Genomic DNA, 19664 nt, shown 5'->3' on the forward strand with positions numbered 1-19664 from the left:
GATTATTGCTTTTGGAAAAGGTCATGAGGCATCAGTGTATTACTTCCTATTAATTCAGAGTCTGGGGGATGGCGCTTTAACTTCTGTCATGAGATTCTGGGAGAAAGATTTAAACTTGGTATTGTAGGAAGGAGTGTGGGCTAGGATTCTAAAATACGTCAAGTCTACATGTAGAGATGCAAGGGTGCGTCTGATGCAATTTAAGATTTTGCATCGATTCAATTGGACCCCCTCAAGAATGTATAGTTTTGGTCTTAAAGACACACCCACCTGCTGGCGATGCCAATCAGAAGACAGGGACAAAAAACATGGGTTTTGGGAATGTGTTCAGATCCAAGAATTTTGGTTGAGGGTTCAGAGCTTTATAAGTGACGTATTGGACACTAAATCTTCATTTTGCCCCAGACTCTGTAGCTTGGGCGATGAGGCGGTCATTAATATTGGGGATAGACATTAAAAAGTTGGGTCCTATCCAGAGTTATGATCGGCAGATGGATCATCCTCAGGGGATGGAAGTCGACTGGGGCACCCTCGTTTCAGGAGTGGTGCGGGGTGGCAGCATTCAAGGAGGTTATTTATAGAAGGCTGGGAAAATGGGATTTGTTTGACAAGAAGTGGGGTGGATATTTGGCTTTTTTGGAGGGTTCTCGGGGAGGGGCAGTGGAGAGGGATTTCTAGTTTAGATGTGTATGTGCATTCTTGTTGTTTTTTGAAAGTATACCTTTTTTTATTTTTATGTTCTAATTGTTGGAGACTACTGTAGTGCGTGTTAGTGTCGGGGGTGGGGGGGGGTGTTTGGGATGAGGGGTTTAATGTATATAATTGATTCCATATTTGATGTTGTGTTTGTTTGTTTTATGAATGGAATCAATAAAAATTGTTAATAACAAAAAGAGAACAAATTAGGACTTTAAACAGAAACCCTAATCCAGAGTCACTGCTCCTGAAGGACTGTAATGACTTCTTAAAATTAAAATGTTACCTTTTTAAAAGACAAATGAATGCTTCTAAAATGACAATAAAGACAGCTGGGAAAAAAAAACATTTGTGTGACTTTTGAGTGATAAAACTCATCTGGTAACAGATTCTGACATGATAGTTGATTGCCATGAAAGTGTAAAACAACATTAAAGGAAGAAACATACCTGAAGGAATAAAATCATCTTCATCACTCTGTTGTTCCTCTGCTGTGTTCTCTTCTTTTATCTCCTCGTGCTTCTCTTCAATCTTCACTGGTGTCTGCAGCATCTGCTGTTCATCATCTTCATCTCTCTGTTCTTCTTCTGTTCTGTTTTCTTCTTTTATCTCCTCCTGCTTCACTTCAATCTTCACTGGTGTCTGCAGCATCTGCTGTTCTCCAGCGTGAATCACATCCACCTGCTCTCTCATGATGAACATCTGAACACAAAAACATCATCATTATAATGGACTGACATTCATCAAACTCAAAAACATTATTAAATGATTATACAGCTCTGTTGAGATGGTACAATTGGTTAGCGTGCTACTGCTACAGTATGGTGTTATGCAGCAGATGAGCCACAGAATGCTGGAGTCTCGTGAGAAAGGTTTTTTTTTTACCCTGGGGGAGGTGAATTGCAGGTCTGTTTAAATTTCACAAGTCCTGCTTTGTTCTGTAGCAGTTGAAATTAAGCAGATGCACATTCATTGATGTTAAGTCAGACATTTCGCTGCCATTGTCCTGGGATTTCAAGTTTTATGACCTAAAGGACACAATGTGTGGACTAAAGGCCTTTTTGAAGAATCCTGTTAATTGCTCTCAGTCCATAAGACTTATTACTGCCTGGTTCCCTCAATCTTCCTAGAGAAACAAACAAAATATATTTTCGTAACAGCACTGTCGCTAGTATGTTTATCTTTACATTATATTAATATAGTTGTATGTGTTAAAGATGCACTCAGTTATTTTTCCCCACTAATAAAGTTTTACTCCTAAAGAAATTAATTGTAATTATGAAACATTTGTACAAAATCATGACCGCTCACATGAGATAAGGACCCTATTCATATCAGTGACCTTATAAAAGCTGTTTTATTCTACATGGGGCAGGGGTGCCCTCATGGGGGCGGCCATTTTAGAATCACATGACAAGCTGAAATACTACTCAATCTCAATAACCGTCTTGTTATTGGACACTTTCACTCTTGGATTAAATTAATCATGGATGATTGTGAATAGTGAATTTCTACAATGGCATCTGTAAATGAAAACTTGATTTTGAATGATGCAGCATCCACACCACTAGGTGTCACTGTAAGTCCAAGATGACACAAGCAAAAAGTTACTGAGTGCACCTTTAAATACCACCTTACCTGCAGATAACCAGGGCTGATGTTAGATTCTTGGCCAAATGATGATTTTAGTTGGGTGAAACATTGTTATATAAATAAAACATGTCTTTTTTCTTCTGTTTTTAAAATCCCATTTACTTTGACTAAATTAATAAATCTTTCAGCATAAAATATATTTAATCACAAAATAAACTTAGTTACTCACTGTATTTATCTTCTAAATATAAAGGACATAAAAACATAATGAATCTTACGAGTAAACAGTCAATGTGGAAAATTATGTCTTCACACTGGTGCACAGGATGTAAAATAGCAAACAAATTATAGCAAGTTTAACTGAATCTAATTAAAGTTATAAACTATAGATTTTGGTCCAGGCTGGTACAGGTTAAATGCCAACATCTCTTATGTTTTAATGTACTCACAAACTGGGACACTAAATATGAATAAATATACTAAAGGGAATATGTAAATATAATTACAACTAAAGAGAATCTATAAATTTACCTCAGCTCGCCTCACAGAAGACTTCTCATGTGCAGATTTAACAAACAGGGCATTTCATTACACAATTATACAGGGTGAAAGTTTTTAAAACTTAACACAAAACATATTTGATCGGCAAATCACTTTATCAAATGAAGAATAAAAGTAGATTTGTTGAGTTTACAGATCCAGGTGAGGCGCATGCGCAGTATCCGATTCTCTGCAGAACTATTACATATAAAAAATAAATCTGTCTCATGCGGCCATTAAAAAAAAATCTATAAATCACAATGCCGAAAAAAATATGATTAAATCAACATTTACTCCAGTAAAATATTTATCATATGGGATAATATAAATAATATTAATTTTATTAATATTTGGTCAAGGATGGTATCCAAAAGGCATATTGACTCTACAAAAAATAATATAATTATGACAACATCAACTCGTGTAAATTATCTGAAGATCAGGGGATCATGCTGCTATAACGTCTTTTATGGGACGTTTAAGAAACTTTATTAGAACATTACCACAACGTTTCTGGGACGTTACTCAAAGTTTGTCAAGACTGAACTTTACCAACACGTCTTCAAACTGGACTAAAATATAAACATGAGTTTAGCCACAGACAGAAAGTGTAAATAAACCTGTTCTGAAGTGTTTTAGTTGTTTTGTTCACCTCTTGTATATGACCAGTAATCCCAAAAGTATTTACACAAACTTCAGGAAACCAAAAAGTGTTTGTTTGTGCCCGTCTCTCCAATATATATTATCACCTTCATTGAACTCATTTACAGTCAGTCTCTGGATTTAAAGAGCTCATTTAAGCAGAATATTCTCAGATTTCTGTTTGTTTCTCCTGAAATTGATTTTTTTTTAAAGCGTCAGTAACAAAATAAAGCGATATGCGTCGATAAAAAAACGTATTTTACAGTTATTAAAATGCCAAAGACAGAAAAACAACATATACAAATAAATGTCAATCACACAAATGCTGTTTAACACATTGAACACGTACCGAACTGAGCGCTCAAACTGTAACAGTGTCTGAATTCTTCTTCTTGTATATTTTATTGACATTACCGCCACCAACTGGACAGGAGTATGGAGCCCCGAATGGAAGGAAAAAATCTATAATAATAATAATAATAATACTTTAATACAAAATGTGATTACTTATACACAGTGTGTGATATTTCAATCCTTTTGTTGTTTAAACCTGTTGTTTGTAGATATTTTAATAAAGCACTGTGCACTTTTGTTTGTCCTGGAGCATTACTAAGGAGATTTTGCAATGTGAGGTTATTTACACCTATTGTTCTAAGTATCTGTGTAAGCTCATGTCTTTCTCTTTCATATGCTGTGCATACTAAGAGCACATGCTCAAAAGTTTCTATTTGAGTGCAGTTTGTACATTGTCCTGTTTCATGTTTCCCTATTCTGGATAATGAATTATTTAAACCAGTGTGCCCTATTCGAAGACAGGCGATTATGGTGTATTTTCCCTGTTTATATGACAAATTCTTCCAGAACCAACTTGTTTTTGGATACTGTGAAGTTGTCTCCCCTTTGTTTCTACCTCCCATAATAGTTGCCACTTTGTATTCATCAATGTCATAATTTTCCCTTTAACACCTGCCTTGCTTAGATATGTAAACGTCAACTTCTGGATGTTCAATTACTTGCTTTGCCAAATCATCAACTACTTCATTTCCTTGGACTCCCACGTGTGCAGGTACCCACAGGAAACTTAGCATTATTCCCATATTCTTTATTTTTAGCAAACTTGTAAGTATCTCATTAACTATATCTTGTCTTGATGTAGACTGCCCACTTACAAGACTAGTTAAGGCTGAGTATGAATCAGAACATATTAGTGATGGCAAGACAGGATCATTTTACTGACTTGGATCTTTGAGTCTCTGAGACTACTCGTTTATCTGAGTCACATAAAAGATTCATGCAAAATGAACGAATCGTTCATGAACGACCCATCACTAGAACATATAACCACATTCATGGGCTGATTGTAGGGCTAAAAAATGGCTATTAATTCTGTTGTATAGTGAAATGTCATTAGTCGTCCTCTTCTTTATGCTGATTTTGAATTGAGGAATATATACTGCTGTAGCTGTGTGACCAGAGTTAGGATTCTTGGAACCATCTGTATATATACTGAGCACTGAGAAATATGCCTGATCTAGATATTGCTCTCACGTCTGTAGTCATGGAGTCATTTGAGAGACTGGTTTTGGCCTATCTGAAGGACTTCACAGGTCTGTGGGTGATGCTGTCGACATGGGACTGCATTATATCATGCAACACCTCGAGAGACCTGGGAGTTATGCAAGAATCCTATTTGTGGACTTCAGTTCAGCCTTCAATATCATCATGCCTGATCTTCTCTCAACCAAAATGACCCAACTGTCCGTGCCCACCCCAATCTGTCGTTGGATGAGCAGCTTTCTGTTAGATAGGCAGCAGCTATTGAGACTGGGAAAACTGTAATATTCTGTGTGCACTTGTTTCTTCTATCACCAAAAAAATCCTTGTGTACATGAGAACACTTGGCAAGAAAGTTCATTCTGATTCTAATTCTTATTCTAAAAACTGCTTAGGGATAGATATCTCATTTGTTTATTTATCCTGTAGTTGGAGTTCAATTCTATGCATAGGGACTAGCCAGGGAGGTATACTGGGTTTTACAACAGTGGGACTAATTGTTATTTCTGTAAGACCCATTGTCTGAACCTACAACATACTCTTAAAGCTTGTGCCTGTGCTATATTAAATTTTTTTTAATCAAAGTCGATGATGCAGAATTTTAAATAATACTACCATAATCCAGCGTAGACATGATCAATGCACAATATATTCATCTTAATGACATTCTACTTGCACCCCATTCAGCTCCTGCTAAACACATTAATAAAACTGCACCCACGACTTTCACCCACTATTGCACTTGGGTATATGGTTGTGTGACAATAAAAGTGAAGTGAAAGTAATATATTTATACCTTTTTTACATTTATCCAGTCATTTCTGAGCATGTGTACTGAAGGTCAACCTAAAGTCCATCCAGACACCTAGATATCTTATGACATTGACTTTTTCAAGTACTTGCCCATAAAGTTTCACTTTTACTTCTGGAGTTCTGTAACTTTTTATAAAACATATTGTGACGAGTAGGAGGGCTTGGCATGAGGGTGCACAGCCAGCACTGAGGCAACTAATCAGCGGGAGAGAGAGATAAAAGGGAGCCGGAGACACCAGTTCAAGAGAGCAACATGCGTGCTGTGTGTGTGTTTGAGTTGATTTAAGTTAATTTATGTCATTAAAGTTTAAGTTCACTGTTCTGCCGGTTCCCACCTCCTCTTTGCCCACTTTACCTTGGTGCCCACTTTACACTGGTGCTGAAACCCGGTAAGGAGGAGGGATACGCTGTCGGTGATTCGTCGCCACTGCCGTCCGACAGGGGAGGAGCCACAGCCATCTGACGGTGGATGGAGGAGTCGCTGCCGGCCGCCGGGAGTTGGAGGACCCGCTGCCATCTGCCAGGGGATGGAGGAGTCACTGCCGGCCGCAGGGAGTCAGAGGAACTGCTGCAGTGTGCCTGTTTGTTTCCTTCTCGTTTCTCACAGGTGCTGCCCAGCAGCAATCAGCATTGCTATAGCATGCAGAGCACGTGAGAAAGCTACGTGGGGTACGGCAGGAGGACAATACATTCCCCTGCTGCTGCCAGCTCTCACAGACTCGAAGACCATTCCCTTGCCACTGCCAGCATCCACGGCCACGGAGTCCATTCCCTTGCCCCGGTCAGCGTCCATGGCCATGCAGGCTGTTCCCCAGGCGCTGCCAGCATTACAGACCACTGTGGCCGTTGACAAGTCTGTCCTGTTCCCTGTGGTTATTGAGTTTGTCCAGTTCCCTGATACTGTCAACAAGCCTTTCCTGTTCCCTGCGGTCGCCTCTCCGTCTGTCCAGTTCCCAGTGGCTGCCGCTCAGTCGGACCCCCTCCCAGTGGCCACAGTACTGCTGGACCCCACACTTACGACTCCCTTCCCTTTTGACCCCTGTACAGCGGCCGCCACACCCAAGCCCAGTCTGACCCCTGTCCAGCAGCCACCACCCAAGCCCGTTGACGCCTGTCTAGTGGCTGCCGCCCAGTCTGCTCCCCTTCCTGTCCTTGCTATCCTCTCCTCCCTTATTCCCTACCTCAAAACTCCTCCCAGACCACCGGACCCCGTCCCCTCCTTGAAACCCCCTCACTGGCTACCGGACCACACCCCCTTCTTGAGGCCTCCTCTCAGGCTGCCGGACCACGGCCCTTTCCTGAGGCCTCCTCCCAGGCTGCCGGACCATGCCCCTTTCCTGAGGCCTCCTCTCAGGCTGCCGGACCTCGCCCCTTTCCTCAAACTTCCTTCCTGATTTCCCTCTCCTCCCTGCCCTTTTTTCTTCCTGTTCTGTTTTAGTACCTGTTCTGTTTGTCTTGTTTGGTGTTTTATGTTCCCTTTTTTGGGACACCAGGAGGTGTCCTTTTGAGAGGGGGTAGTTTCAGGATCCTGTCATTTTGTCAGTCTGGGTTTTTGTTATGACAGGGTCCTGACACTGTTGTTCTGTGTTGTGTTTTTTCTCTGTGTGGGCACACGGCTTCGGTTTTGGTTTCCTTGCTGTGCGCTCTTCGTTCTGTTTTGCATTTCATGTTCGGATCATCCTGTCTGGTTCGGTTTCGGTTCTGATGTTGGGATCTGGTCACTCATGCTCACTGTCTTGTCTTCCCACCTTCCCCCCCGATCTGTCTCTCTTGTGTTTGGTGTTACTGTTGTGCACACCAGGAGCATCCGTCAGGGGAGGGGTACTGTCACAGACGGGTCTGACTGTACCTCCCCTGACTGTCTTTCTGTTTCGTCTGTGTGTCATGTCTGCGTATGCCTGTTTCCTTCCCTCTCGTTTCTCGCATTGCTATAGCAATGCTGGTTACACTGCTTGTTAACTGATCTGCAGTACCTGTGTCCCCTTATGTTTTCCTCTAATTAAGCTCATCTCTGTCTCGTATTCCCCCCTCATTTGTTTTGTGAGTTTGTGTGTTCAGTCTGTCTTGTTAGTTTGAATACTACCTTCCAGCCTTCGATCAGTTTTTGTTTATGTTTTGTAGTTTTACCAGCTTTGTTTTGGTTTGCCTTTTCTCTCCACTGAGAGAGGTTTCTGTATTATTTTAGTTGTTCTCTTAATGAAGACTTTTCTGCATCTCTGCGTTTGGGTCCTCCATCTCAGCAACATTGTGTGACACTTGTGGTGTGCCATTGTCTATTGTATATATTTTAGAATAAGACGACCCCATTCTCACTTGTATTGTTCTATCAAACAAAAAATCAAATATCCAATTGTACATTCTTCCTTCAATATTCAGATATTTTAGTTTTATTAAAAGTCCCTCTCTCCAAAGCATATCATAAGCTTTCTCTATGTCAAAATAACACACCTATTATCACTTCTTTATTAGCCTGTGCCTTTCTTATAGCTGCTTCCAAACCTTGAGCAGCATCCATTGTACTATGCCCTTTACGGAAGCCACTCTGATATGGAGACGCAAGTCCTTTCTTTTCCAGCACATAATTCAGCCTGTATACAATACTACGTTCCATAATATTACACGTATTGGATATCAATGCTATTGGCCTATAACTCTCAGCTTTAGATCTATCATTACCTGGCTTTTCAGATGGCACAATAACTCCATGAAGAAGGAAGTCTGTATATCCTCCATATTTTATTAAACATATGCAGTATTACATTTAAAGATTTATCAGACAGGTTTTTAAACATCATATAACAAATCTCATTCTTTCCTGGAGACATCTGTTTAGCTCCCTCAATTGCTCTTTTTAATTCATTCAATGAATATTCCACATCAAGAGAATCTAATTTATTTAATATGAATTTATACAAGTTATCAGTAAGTGATACTGGATTAAAAATGTATATTTTAGTAAGGATGATAATGTGTAGGCTATTTTAAAAACTGATGATGTATTTGTCTCCTCTTTACCTCATCAGTGCTGTTTATAATGTATGTGCTGTCTAGCATTTAGAAAGGTTTGACTTCCTCCATGTAACACTTTATACTTGAATGTTTTCTGTGGAATTAAAATGGGTCACATAAGTTTTGTGTTTTCCACAAGCCGCCACAAAATCGTGTGACGCCGGACTGAATCACGCAATGTTCGCTCTGTGCTGTTCTGGTGATCATATCTCTGGAGCGAGCTAGTGTGCGCTGCGGCGGTTCATGCAAAAGCATGCTTCATTAGCTCCGCACAAATGTGCAGGTAAATTATGAGAGAAATGAATAGATTTTCTTCGTCAGCAACTCTGAGTCACCCGACATTCACAGAATTTTAAATGCAGGAAAAAACCTGAAAAAGCATCACCCACCAAAGTAGCTAGTGACAGAGCTTTTATCCCCTTTTCCCCCAATTTGCAATGCCCAATTCCCACTACTTACTAGGTACTCACCTCAATCCGGGTGGCATAGGACAAGTCTCAGTTGCCTCTGCTTCTAAGACAGTCAATCCGCGCATCTTATCACATGGCTTGCTGTGCATGACACCGCGGAGACTCACAACACGGGAGGCTTGTGCTTTTCTCCGCGATCCACACACAACTTACCATGCGCCCCATTGAGAGCGAGAACCACTTAATCATGACCACGAGGAGGTTACCCCATGTGACTCTACCCTCCCTAGCAACCGGGCCAATTTGGTTGCTTAGGAGACCTGGCTAGAGTCACTCAGCACATCCTGGATTCGAACTCGCGACTCCAGGGGTGGTAGTCAGCGTCAATACTCGCTGAGCTACCCAGGCCCCCTCTTTTGTCTGTTCTTAGAAGTATAATAAAGAGTGTTTCTTCAAGCACATGTCTTTCTGACTAACAGAATTTCTTGACATGCGTCACTCTGAGACAGGTCGCCCAGCTGTTGCAGTTAGATGAGCAAAATTACCCGTGCATGAAATACATTTGGACTAGGAGCTCGCAAACTGGATTCAGCCTTGTCGCATTTTGCAGGTGGCGGGTGCTAGCTTCACACCCTGGACACTGTTTAATATATCTGGCTACTTTCCAGATTCATGGTTTTGCCATTTCCTGACCTTGTCGATCATGATTTGTTCGCAATCGGCATTGTGATCTTTGTAAGGCATCATCGATATCTGATTACATCGTCAAATCGCCCAGCCCTAATTAACAAGGGTTATTTTTACAGGCCATTTTATAGTAGGTGAAGCAAGCTGTAATTTGTACCATTGCGGGAAAGCGCAGTCCGTAAAAAGTCCAGAAAAATTACTGACATGACCGCTTTGCACAGAAATAAAATGTAAGATTGTTTTTTACATGTAACTATAGTACAAAGGCAATTAGATTGTAAGCTCTTTAATAAATAATTATTAATTTTACCATTTAGCTAACTAGCATACACAACATTACACACATACAAAATATGAAAACTCACCTTCCACATATGTTTAAGTTTGTGCGGTGTTGCATATACAGTATATATGTAACACAAATGGATCTACAAAATGCCCAGACAGTGTAATATTTTCAAAATATTTTCAAGACAATTAGAAAAGAATAGAATTACATATATTTTGATGTTTTATTTTTCATATATCAAAGAGTTAATGCAACAAATCAGGACAAATCTACAGCAGGATTCATTGCTTTAACACTGACACAACTGGCTGCCAAACACATATTGAACAACACATAACAAATAAGCTACACATAATTATTTTCTCAGGCACTTACTGAGTCTAAATTGATGCACAACTTACATAATTTCAGTAATACACCCAAATGACAATATCCACATCATACTGTTTATGTGTTAAACTTGCTATAGTTTACGTCAATGTTGTTGCTTCATCAAATAACAATGTTAAATGTAAATCAAGTCAATCACTAAAACAACAGAAATAATAATAAAAAATACACTATATGGACAAAAGTATTGGGCCACACCTCTTAATCATTGAATTCAGGTGTTTCATTCAGTCCCATTGCCACAGGTGTATAGAATCAAGCACCTAGTCATGCAGTCTGCCTTTACAAACATTTGTGAAAGAATGGGTCACTCTAAAGAGCTCACTGAATTCGAGCGTGGTACTGTAATAGGATGACACCGTTGCAACAAGTCAGTTCGTGAAATTTCTTCCCTCCTAGATATTCCACGATCAACTATAAGTGGTATTATTGCAAAGTAGAAGCGTTTAGGAACCACAGCAACTCAGCCACGAAGTGGCAGACCACGTAAAGTTATAGAGCGGGGTCGCATAGTGTGTAAAAGTCACCAACGCTCTGCTGACTCAATAAATGCAGAGTTCCAAACCTCCTCTGGCATTAACATCAGCACAAAAACTGTGCACCGGAAGCTTCATGGCATGGGTTTCCATGGTCGAGCAGCTGTATGCAAGCCTTACATCACCAAGCACAATGCCAAGCATCAGATGGAGTGGTATAAAGCAAGCCGCCACTGGACTCTGGAGCAGTGGAAATGTGTTCTGTGGAGTGCCGAATCACGCTTCTCTATCTGGCAGTCTAATGGACGAGTCTGGGTTTGGCGAATGCCAGGAGAACATTTCCTGCCTGACTGCATTGTGCCAACTGTAAAGTTTGGTGGAGGAGGGATAATGCTATGGGGTTGTTTTTCTGGGGTTGGCCTATGCCCCTTAGTTCCACTGAAGGGAAATGTTAATGCCTCAGCTTACCAAAGACATTTTGGAAAATTCTATGCTTCCAACTTTGTGGAAACAGTTTGTGGAAGGCCCTTTTCTGTTCCAGCATGACTGTGCCCCAGTGCACAAAGCAAGGTCCATAAAGGCATGGTTGGATGAGTCTAGTGTGGAAGAACTTGACTGGCCCACACAGAGCGCTGACCTCAACCCTATTGAACACCTTTAGGATTAACTAGAACGGAGATTGCGAGCCAGGGCCTCTCGTCCAACATCAGTGTCTGACCTTACAAGTGCTCTTCTGGGAGAATGGGCAAAAATTCCAAAAGACACACTCCAAAATCTTGTAGAAAGCCTTCCTAGAAGAGTGGAAGCTGTTATAGCTGGGACCAACTCAATATTAATGCCTATAGATTTAGAATGGGATGTCATAAAAGCTCCTGTAGGTGTAATGTATAGGTGTCCCAATACTTTTGTCCATATAGTGTATAATTTATAGAAGTGAAAAAAACAAAAACATGGAAGCATGTTATTAATTTAAAAGTTTTACATTTCAATACAGTATAGCTGGGGGGGTTATCAGGCCAACAGAATATATTTGTGAACTCACATGCTTCAAACAGCAGTTGGCAGTTTAGGAGACCAGACTGATTCTGAACACAACTATACACCTCTGGAAGGTGTAGTAGAAATCTCACTACACCTAGAAAATCTCTTGAAAACCTCCAGATTTTACGATAGGTGCCAAGAAAATGTCCAGGACAAGTGTTAATGTCGAGCCCTGGTATAGTTAGTATTCAGAGATGCTAACTTTCATGTCATGTTAGCTCTGCATTCATTGCACTGCAGAATGGTCTCATCTTAAGACAGCTGTTCACACAGCAGGACATTTTTCTTTTTTTTCAAATCTGATTTTTTTTAGACTGACTGTTCAAACTTCAGGTTATATGTGGACAGATCTGATTTTTTTTCTGTTCAGACTGCAGTTGCTTTTGTAAGCAAGTCCACATTAGTCACTAGTCATAGTAAAGATGCAAACTTGCTTATGTACACCATGCATGAGTGTTTTGCAATAGATGTTTTGTCATTGTTTATGTTTTACATGAGGGCAGTATCCAAAAATATCACCTTGATACAACTAAATGTCAAAATTATTTTTTTACAGTGAAATTCAATCTTTGGATTTATTATCACTATTTACTTGATATCATTGGACCAGAAGCTGATTCTTGCTCACTGTGACTACGTGGGCAAATCTTTTTTTCATGTTGCCATAAAGAACTTGCTGAGATGAAACGTTTCTCACATGAAGAGCAGTGGTATGGTTTTTCTCCAGTATGAATTCTCTCATGTGTTTTCATGTTTTGTGACTTTCTGAAACTCTTTCCACAATGTGAGCACTTGTATGGTTTCTCTCCAGTATGAATTCTCTCATGTGTTTTCATGTTTTGAGACTTTCTGAAACTCTTTTCACAGTGTGAGCACTTGTATGGTTTCTCTCCAGTATGAATTCTCTTGTGTATTTTCAGGCTTCCTGACAGAGTGAAACTCTTTCCACATTGAGAGCACTTGTATGGTTTTTCTCCAGTATGAATCCTCTCATGTGTTTTCAGGAGTTCTGACTTACTGAAACTCTTTTCACAGTGCGAGCACTTGTATGGTTTTTCTCCAGTATGAATTCTCTCATGTATTTTCAGTGTATCTGACTGAGTGAAACTCTTTTCACAGTGTGAGCACTTGTATGGTTTTTCTCCAGTATGAATTCTCTTGTGTTTTTTCAGGTTTCCTGACAGAGTGAATCTCTTTCCACAGTGTGAGCACTTGTAAGGTTTTTCTCCAGTATGAATTCTTTCATGTGTTTTCAGGTGTTCTGACTTACTGAAACTCTTTTCACAGTGTGAGCACATGTATGGTTTCTCTCCAGTATGAATTCTTTGGTGCTGATTCAAGTTCCCGGCTGTAATAAAGATCTTTCCACATTCAAAGCACATATGAGCTCCCACACTGGTATGTATTTTCTGGTGCTCTTTAAAATAGTACAGGTGTGCAAAACTCTTTCCACAAAATGAACACTTGTAAGGTTTCTCTTTTGTGTGAGTTTTAAGATGTTGTTTTAGGTACGCTGCTACAACAAATGTTTTCCCACACTTATCACATTCAAATGGTCTTTCTCCAGAGTTGCAGTGGAGATGATTCTTGAGATGGTCTGCCTTTGCAAAAATCTTCCCACACTGATGGTATGTGTAAGGCTTCTCTCCAGTGTGAACGCTCATATGTGTATTAAGATGGCTCTTACATTTGAAACTTTTTCCACACTGATGGCATGTGTAAGGCTTCTCTCCAGTATGAACTCTCATGTGTGTATTAAGATGGCTCTTACATTTGAAACTTTTTCCACACTGAAGGCATGTGAAAGGCTTCTCTCCAGTATGAACTCTAATGTGTTTATTAAGATTGCCTTTAAGTGTGAAACCTTTCCCACACTGAAGGCATGTGTAAGGCTTCTCTCCAGTGTGAACCCTCATGTGTCTATTAAGATGGCTTTTACATGTGAAACTCTTTCCACACTGAGAGCAGGTGAAAGCTTTCTTGGCTGCTCTTCTTTGAGGTTTTTTTGGAGAAAAATTATTTTCAGTCTTTGAGCAACTCAAAGATTTTTCTCCAGTTATGAAATCATGACGTTTCTCCTGCACTTCCATCAGTTCTGCAATGAACACAGTAAATTGATGACAAAAATAAATTAAACCCCAATATAATGGCAGATCAAACAATTATTTTTGCTCTGTAAAAGGTAAATAATTGTACCATCAATTCAGATTAATAACTTCATTTTATGATTATAGTCATTTATAGCGGTTGATAGAGACATAAAAATGCAAAATCTGACAAATAAATTTTTTACTATCATTATATTATTACAGAATGTGATACAGATACACTCAGATTACACGAGCCTTCACACAGCAGACATGGAGATTGAAGAGAAAAAAAGCGCACTTTGAAATTAAGAAAGATGGTTGGATGGATGCTGCCGAGTTCTGCTTTCTATGTCATTATTCATTACTGTTTGAGTAGAACTGACCAAAATATTGCTTGTATTTCTCTATAAAATGTGTTATTTACCAGGGATGCACAGTTACCGTTTTTAACAGTTGATTAATCGTGAAGTTTCACAAACTGTTAATCGGTTTTCCAGCTCTCTGTGCCCCGGACACTTCCAGTTTTGTTGGTAGCGTATCAATATTGTTTTTATTTTGTTTTTGACCTCATGTGATTGGATGATTCTCGACTGTTCTCAATAACGCTTGTTAGCTGACTGATTGTTAGATTGTTAGTTGAGATTGTTAACCCCGTTGAAGTTGAACTGTCAAGTTTCAGGTTGGAGCAGCATTTCATCCAAATTAAAGAAATTTCAGTTTTATCTTTACAGAAAAAAAAAAAAAAACATTTCACAAGGTGTTAACCTGAAGAAAAAAAAAAAAGATAAAAGGACCCTGGACCAGATCGACCTGATTTACACTTTCAGCGGCAGTGATCGAGGACGAGTTTACACCCGCGCTTTCAGAATCAGAATCAGCTTTATTGCCAAGTATGCTTACACATACAAGGAATTTGTCTTGGTCACAGGAGCTTCCAGTGTACAACAATACAAAAACAGCAGCAAGACATAGATAATAATAAAAAATAAAAAATAGTTATACACATACATACATGCACACATACACATACGTAGTGCAATCTAAACAAATCTGTTATCTGTTATATACAGTGCAAATACAAATCTGTTATGTACAGTGCAGGTTAGGATGTTCGTTCCCTGTTTTTTTCTGTTTGTCTGTCTCCCCGTTTTTTGAGTTGGTCTGTTCCTGTGGCATGGCAGCTCATTCCCCTGATGTGTCACACCTGCATTCCCATCACTCTCCCTCACCAGCCTGCCATGCCTAACCCTCTGCCTGCCGCTCCACTCTGCCAGTCACCTCCCTATTTCCGTTGTTAATAAACAGTTTTTGCTTAACTCGCGCTTACTGTGTGCTGCTTTGACCCTACCACCCCCAACTTAGCATAACAGAATAATCTGTCCACTATGGACTCAGCAGACATAGCAACTGTTTACAACGCCCTATCTGGGCAAGGAGTATTTCTTGGACAGCACGAAATACAGTTACAGGATCTCTCGGACAGCAATCAAGTCTTGACAGGTCAGATCTCTCACATTTGTGAAAAACTAAACATTTCCGTTCTTCTTGCTCAGTGATCTATGAGTCGCACTTCCAGTCAGCCAGCGCCCACAGCTTCCCCTTAACCTCCTTCTCAGAACATTCACCCACTACGTGAGGCTCATGTCCCGGATCCAGAACCATATTCCGGTGACTTAGGAAAATGTAAGTCCTTTCTGCTTCAGTGTTCTCTAGTTTTTGGCCAGTGGCCACATACATATTCTGAGGATGAAGAGAGGATCTCTTATGTCATTGGGCTCCTCTGGAGAGATGCTTTAGCATGGGCCACAGCGGTCTGGAACAGTCAAACCGCCTTGTTTAACTCTTATGCCTCTTTTACTGCTGAACTCAGGAAAGTTTTTGACCACCCTGTTCATGAAGCTGAAGCAGGGAAGCGCCTCCTCACGCTCCGTCAGGGCTCTTGAAGTGTGGCTGAATATTCAGTGGAATTCCGCATCCTAGCAGCCGAATTGGACTAGAATGGAGTTCTTCAGACAATAATTTGGACTCGATGACTGAATTAAGGACGAACTAGCAGTTAAGGACGGATCTGATCCTCTTGACTCACTTGTATCCCTCTCTATCACATTAGATAACCGCCTGAGAACGCCGTAGGGAAAAATCCTGTCTCACTCCCCCTGCACCCTCAACTCATGTTTTTTACCAGTCGAATGGAAAGAGGGCCACCGAATTACCTTCTAGTCCCCGTGTTTCAACCAACTCTTCGCCGTCTGATGAGCCCATGCACTTGCCCAGGAATCCTTGGATCTGTTCACAATTCCTTCTAGGTATCATGACTTGAGTGAGGTCTTCAGTAAGGATTGGGGGCTCTCTCTTTGCCCTTATGACTGCTCTACTGATCTTCTGCCTGGAGCCCCTTTGCCTACCAGTCGTTTGTATAACCTCTCCAGACCTGAACAAGAGGCCATGGAAAAATACATTCGCTATTCAGACATAATTGCAGACATAATCCACTCTTCCTCTTCACCTCTTGGTGCTGGCTTCTTCTTTGTGTCTAAGAAAGATGGCACCCTCTGCCCTTGCATTGACTACCTTGGACTCAATAAAATCATCAAAAACAAGTATCTTCTTCCCCTCATTAACTCGAACCACTTCCCAGAGCCACCGTCTTCTCTAATCTGGATCTGCGTAACACCTAACAGTTAGTGAGAATTCGAGAGGGGGATGAATTGAAGACTGCTTTCAACACACCCCTAGGCCACTTTGAATATCTTATGATGCCTTTCAGACTCACAAATGCCCACACTGTGTTCCAGGCCTTGGTGAATCATGTCCTTCCCCAAAGTCATGACAGCCCGTGAGACCGCTGATCTGCTAGTATCACGTCTTCCATCTCCATGGCATCCCCTTAGACACTGTCTCCGATTGTGGACCGCAGTTCACCTCCCAGGTCTGGAGAGCCTTCTGCCAGGCTCTTGGAGCATTGGTGAGTCTATCTTCCAGCTTCCATCCTCAATCCAATGGGCAGGTAGAAATAATCAATCAGGAGTTAGAGGCAGCATTATGATGTGTAATCCCTTATCCCTTACAGGCATGAATCCGTTTGAGTGTTTTCTGGGATACCAGCCTCCTTTGTTTCCAGCCCAGGAGAATGACATTGCTGTCCCATCTGTCCAGGCTCACCGCCATCGCTGCCGTAGAGTTTGGAGAGATGTTCACTCTGCCCTCCATTGTTCGGCAAATAACAACCACCGCCTGGCTGGCTCGGACTCCTGCACCCCGTTACCGTCCAGGTCAGAAAATGTGGCTGTCATCCAGAAACATTCCTTTAAAAACTGAATTCAGGAATCTGTCCCTCCATTACCTTGGTCCCTTCATCGTCAACAAAATCATCAACCTCTCCGCTGTTAAACTCAAACTATCCCGATCTATGAGAATTCACCCCACTTTCCATGTCTCCCAATTAAAGCCATCTGTGTTAGCCCACTTTGGACAGAAATTACCACGTGACTCCGAAAAGGCACTTCTGATTGGCTCAGGACACCTTTGGAGTGTGGCCAATTTCAGCTCAAAACTTTCCAACAAGAGCTCTCTCTCTCTTCTCCGATGCTCCACTTCTTCAGCTCCTTATCCTTCATGCTCTGGCCCTTGTGGCTTGCAGCCTCGCCCCGGTGCCCCTCAAGTTCCGTGCAATGTAAAGTCCAGGAAGGCTCGGAAAGTAAGTTCCGAGAAAGTTCTTCTCTGCGCTACGACCCAAACACGTGACGGGAGTCGCGAGACTTCCATGCGGAAGGCCTCGCTTCAAACCCACCTCATCATCCATTGACACAACAGACATCCACAATCTTAACAGCAGTCCAGAACATAGATGGAACAACTAGAACTTTCTACAAAGAGCCAAAGAACCAAGCAATGCAAGGAAACGCAAGTACATCTCCAGACTTTGCTGAAAGTGCCGGGGTCTCTCTAATATAATTCAAGTTACCTGATTGCAAATCGAGTTAGACTGAATTAAGTATCAATGGCTCTTAAGCCATTGTCTACAGACTCCAGAAATTCATTTTCTCTGTACAAATAATTTAATTCACCTTCTGTCACTTTACTCACCAACCTGTTTCATGTTTGTATGTGTTAGATTAGATTTAAGTTTAGACTATGTTGGAGAATTTTATTCAGACAAATAATAAAATTATGTGTCATTTATCCTTCTTATAATGGTTGTCGAACGTGGCTAAATCCATTATAAATTTCCTTACATAATTACGTAGACATGTGGACAGTTTATTTGAATCCCTAACACACATACTGTTCCCTATATAATGGTGTTGGAATTCATGTAAAAATCTAAATGAGCTCTTTGTCATTTTATACAAATAGTCATTCTTATCTTTGAATCCAGAAACAATACAGAGAAACTAGTCTAAAGTGTTGTCTGTGACACATGTATTATGCACCGGCTTGTTGTTATGACAACGAGAAAGCAATGAGTTAGGCCTTAAAGCCGCTTTCAGCATTCACAAAAAAAGAGCACAGAAACTGAACCGAACTATCTGATGAAACAAACCCAGACACGCTGTGTGGAATAAAGTTCCTGTTAAACTAAAACTCCACGAAAGCAGTTTGAAATTTCCCCTGCCAGGATGAGAGTTCTCCTCGCAATGCGGTAAGGAAAAGAGATGAGCGATGTTCCTCCATCACTTTCTAAATGGCCTTATTTGATAGCTAGGTTGATGACATTCAACTAGTCTATCTTAACTGTCTGTGGTGTAATCACTAAAGTAGATGTTCGCATTTTTGTGTAATTTTGAATGGGAGTGTAAATGTTTGATTTGGCTAGAGATTTGCCATAAATATGTGCACCTTTAGTGGATAGACCCTGCTGTGTAACCAGACACTGACACGAAAATCCACTCTGATCAAATTATATTGTTGTTAAAACAGCCACAGTTAAACTGCCGCTTAAACATATATTCATCTCAATCAGAATCCCTGATATTGCTATTAAGCATAACAACAGAACATTTATTGGTGATTTTGTTCATTTAGTCTTGTTTATTTTCCATTTTATTTCAATTCTCTGTCTCCCTCTGCCTTTTCTCTCCTTACTGCCTGTTGAACCACAGATAATTCTGGTTAAAATATTTGTCATCAATAAGAGTCATCTTGAAATGTCAAATCATTAACCATATTTTGTGTGTTCTCCCTAGTCTACCCTCACACAACTACTTTCTTTGTGTTCCAAATCCAAATTGTGGCATCCTAACACAACCACGTCTGGAAATAAATTGCAGAGAGAAGCGCCAGGTAACTGTCACCGCCCCCAAGTGTGGCATTTGTGGAAAGCAGTTAAACTGTTCCGCATAAACTGGTGTTTGGTGTTCAATTCTGCCAGATTGAAATTTTTTTTTTTTTACTTACACTTCACTAGTTGCTCACCTTCACTGAAAACAACACT

General features: G+C 40.6%; 1 protein-coding gene across 15 annotated transcripts in view; it reads right to left on the minus strand.

The window, feature by feature from the left end:
* The window catches only part of LOC127418567 (zinc finger protein 501-like), a 240533-nt gene that overhangs the window by 50037 nt on the left and 170832 nt on the right, over window positions 1-19664 (minus strand). For 6 of the 15 annotated variants that reach the window (XM_051659165.1, XM_051659163.1, XM_051659164.1 and 3 more), the window contains exon 3: window positions 10443-14235. The exons of 5 other annotated variants lie outside the window; for them this stretch is intronic. In XM_051659165.1, the coding sequence (XP_051515125.1) occupies window positions 12725-14235 (1511 nt within the window). In that variant the 3' untranslated portion in view covers window positions 10443-12724. Of the gene's footprint in view, window positions 1-1145; window positions 1399-3820; window positions 3861-10442; window positions 14236-19664 lie in introns of those variants that run through there. 4 more of the 15 variants (XM_051659179.1, XM_051659178.1, XM_051659169.1 and 1 more) reach the window with 2 other exon arrangements.

Source organism: Myxocyprinus asiaticus, chromosome 28 (genome assembly GCF_019703515.2).
Source record: "Myxocyprinus asiaticus isolate MX2 ecotype Aquarium Trade chromosome 28, UBuf_Myxa_2, whole genome shotgun sequence".
Taxonomy (NCBI): Eukaryota; Metazoa; Chordata; class Actinopteri; order Cypriniformes; family Catostomidae; genus Myxocyprinus; species Myxocyprinus asiaticus.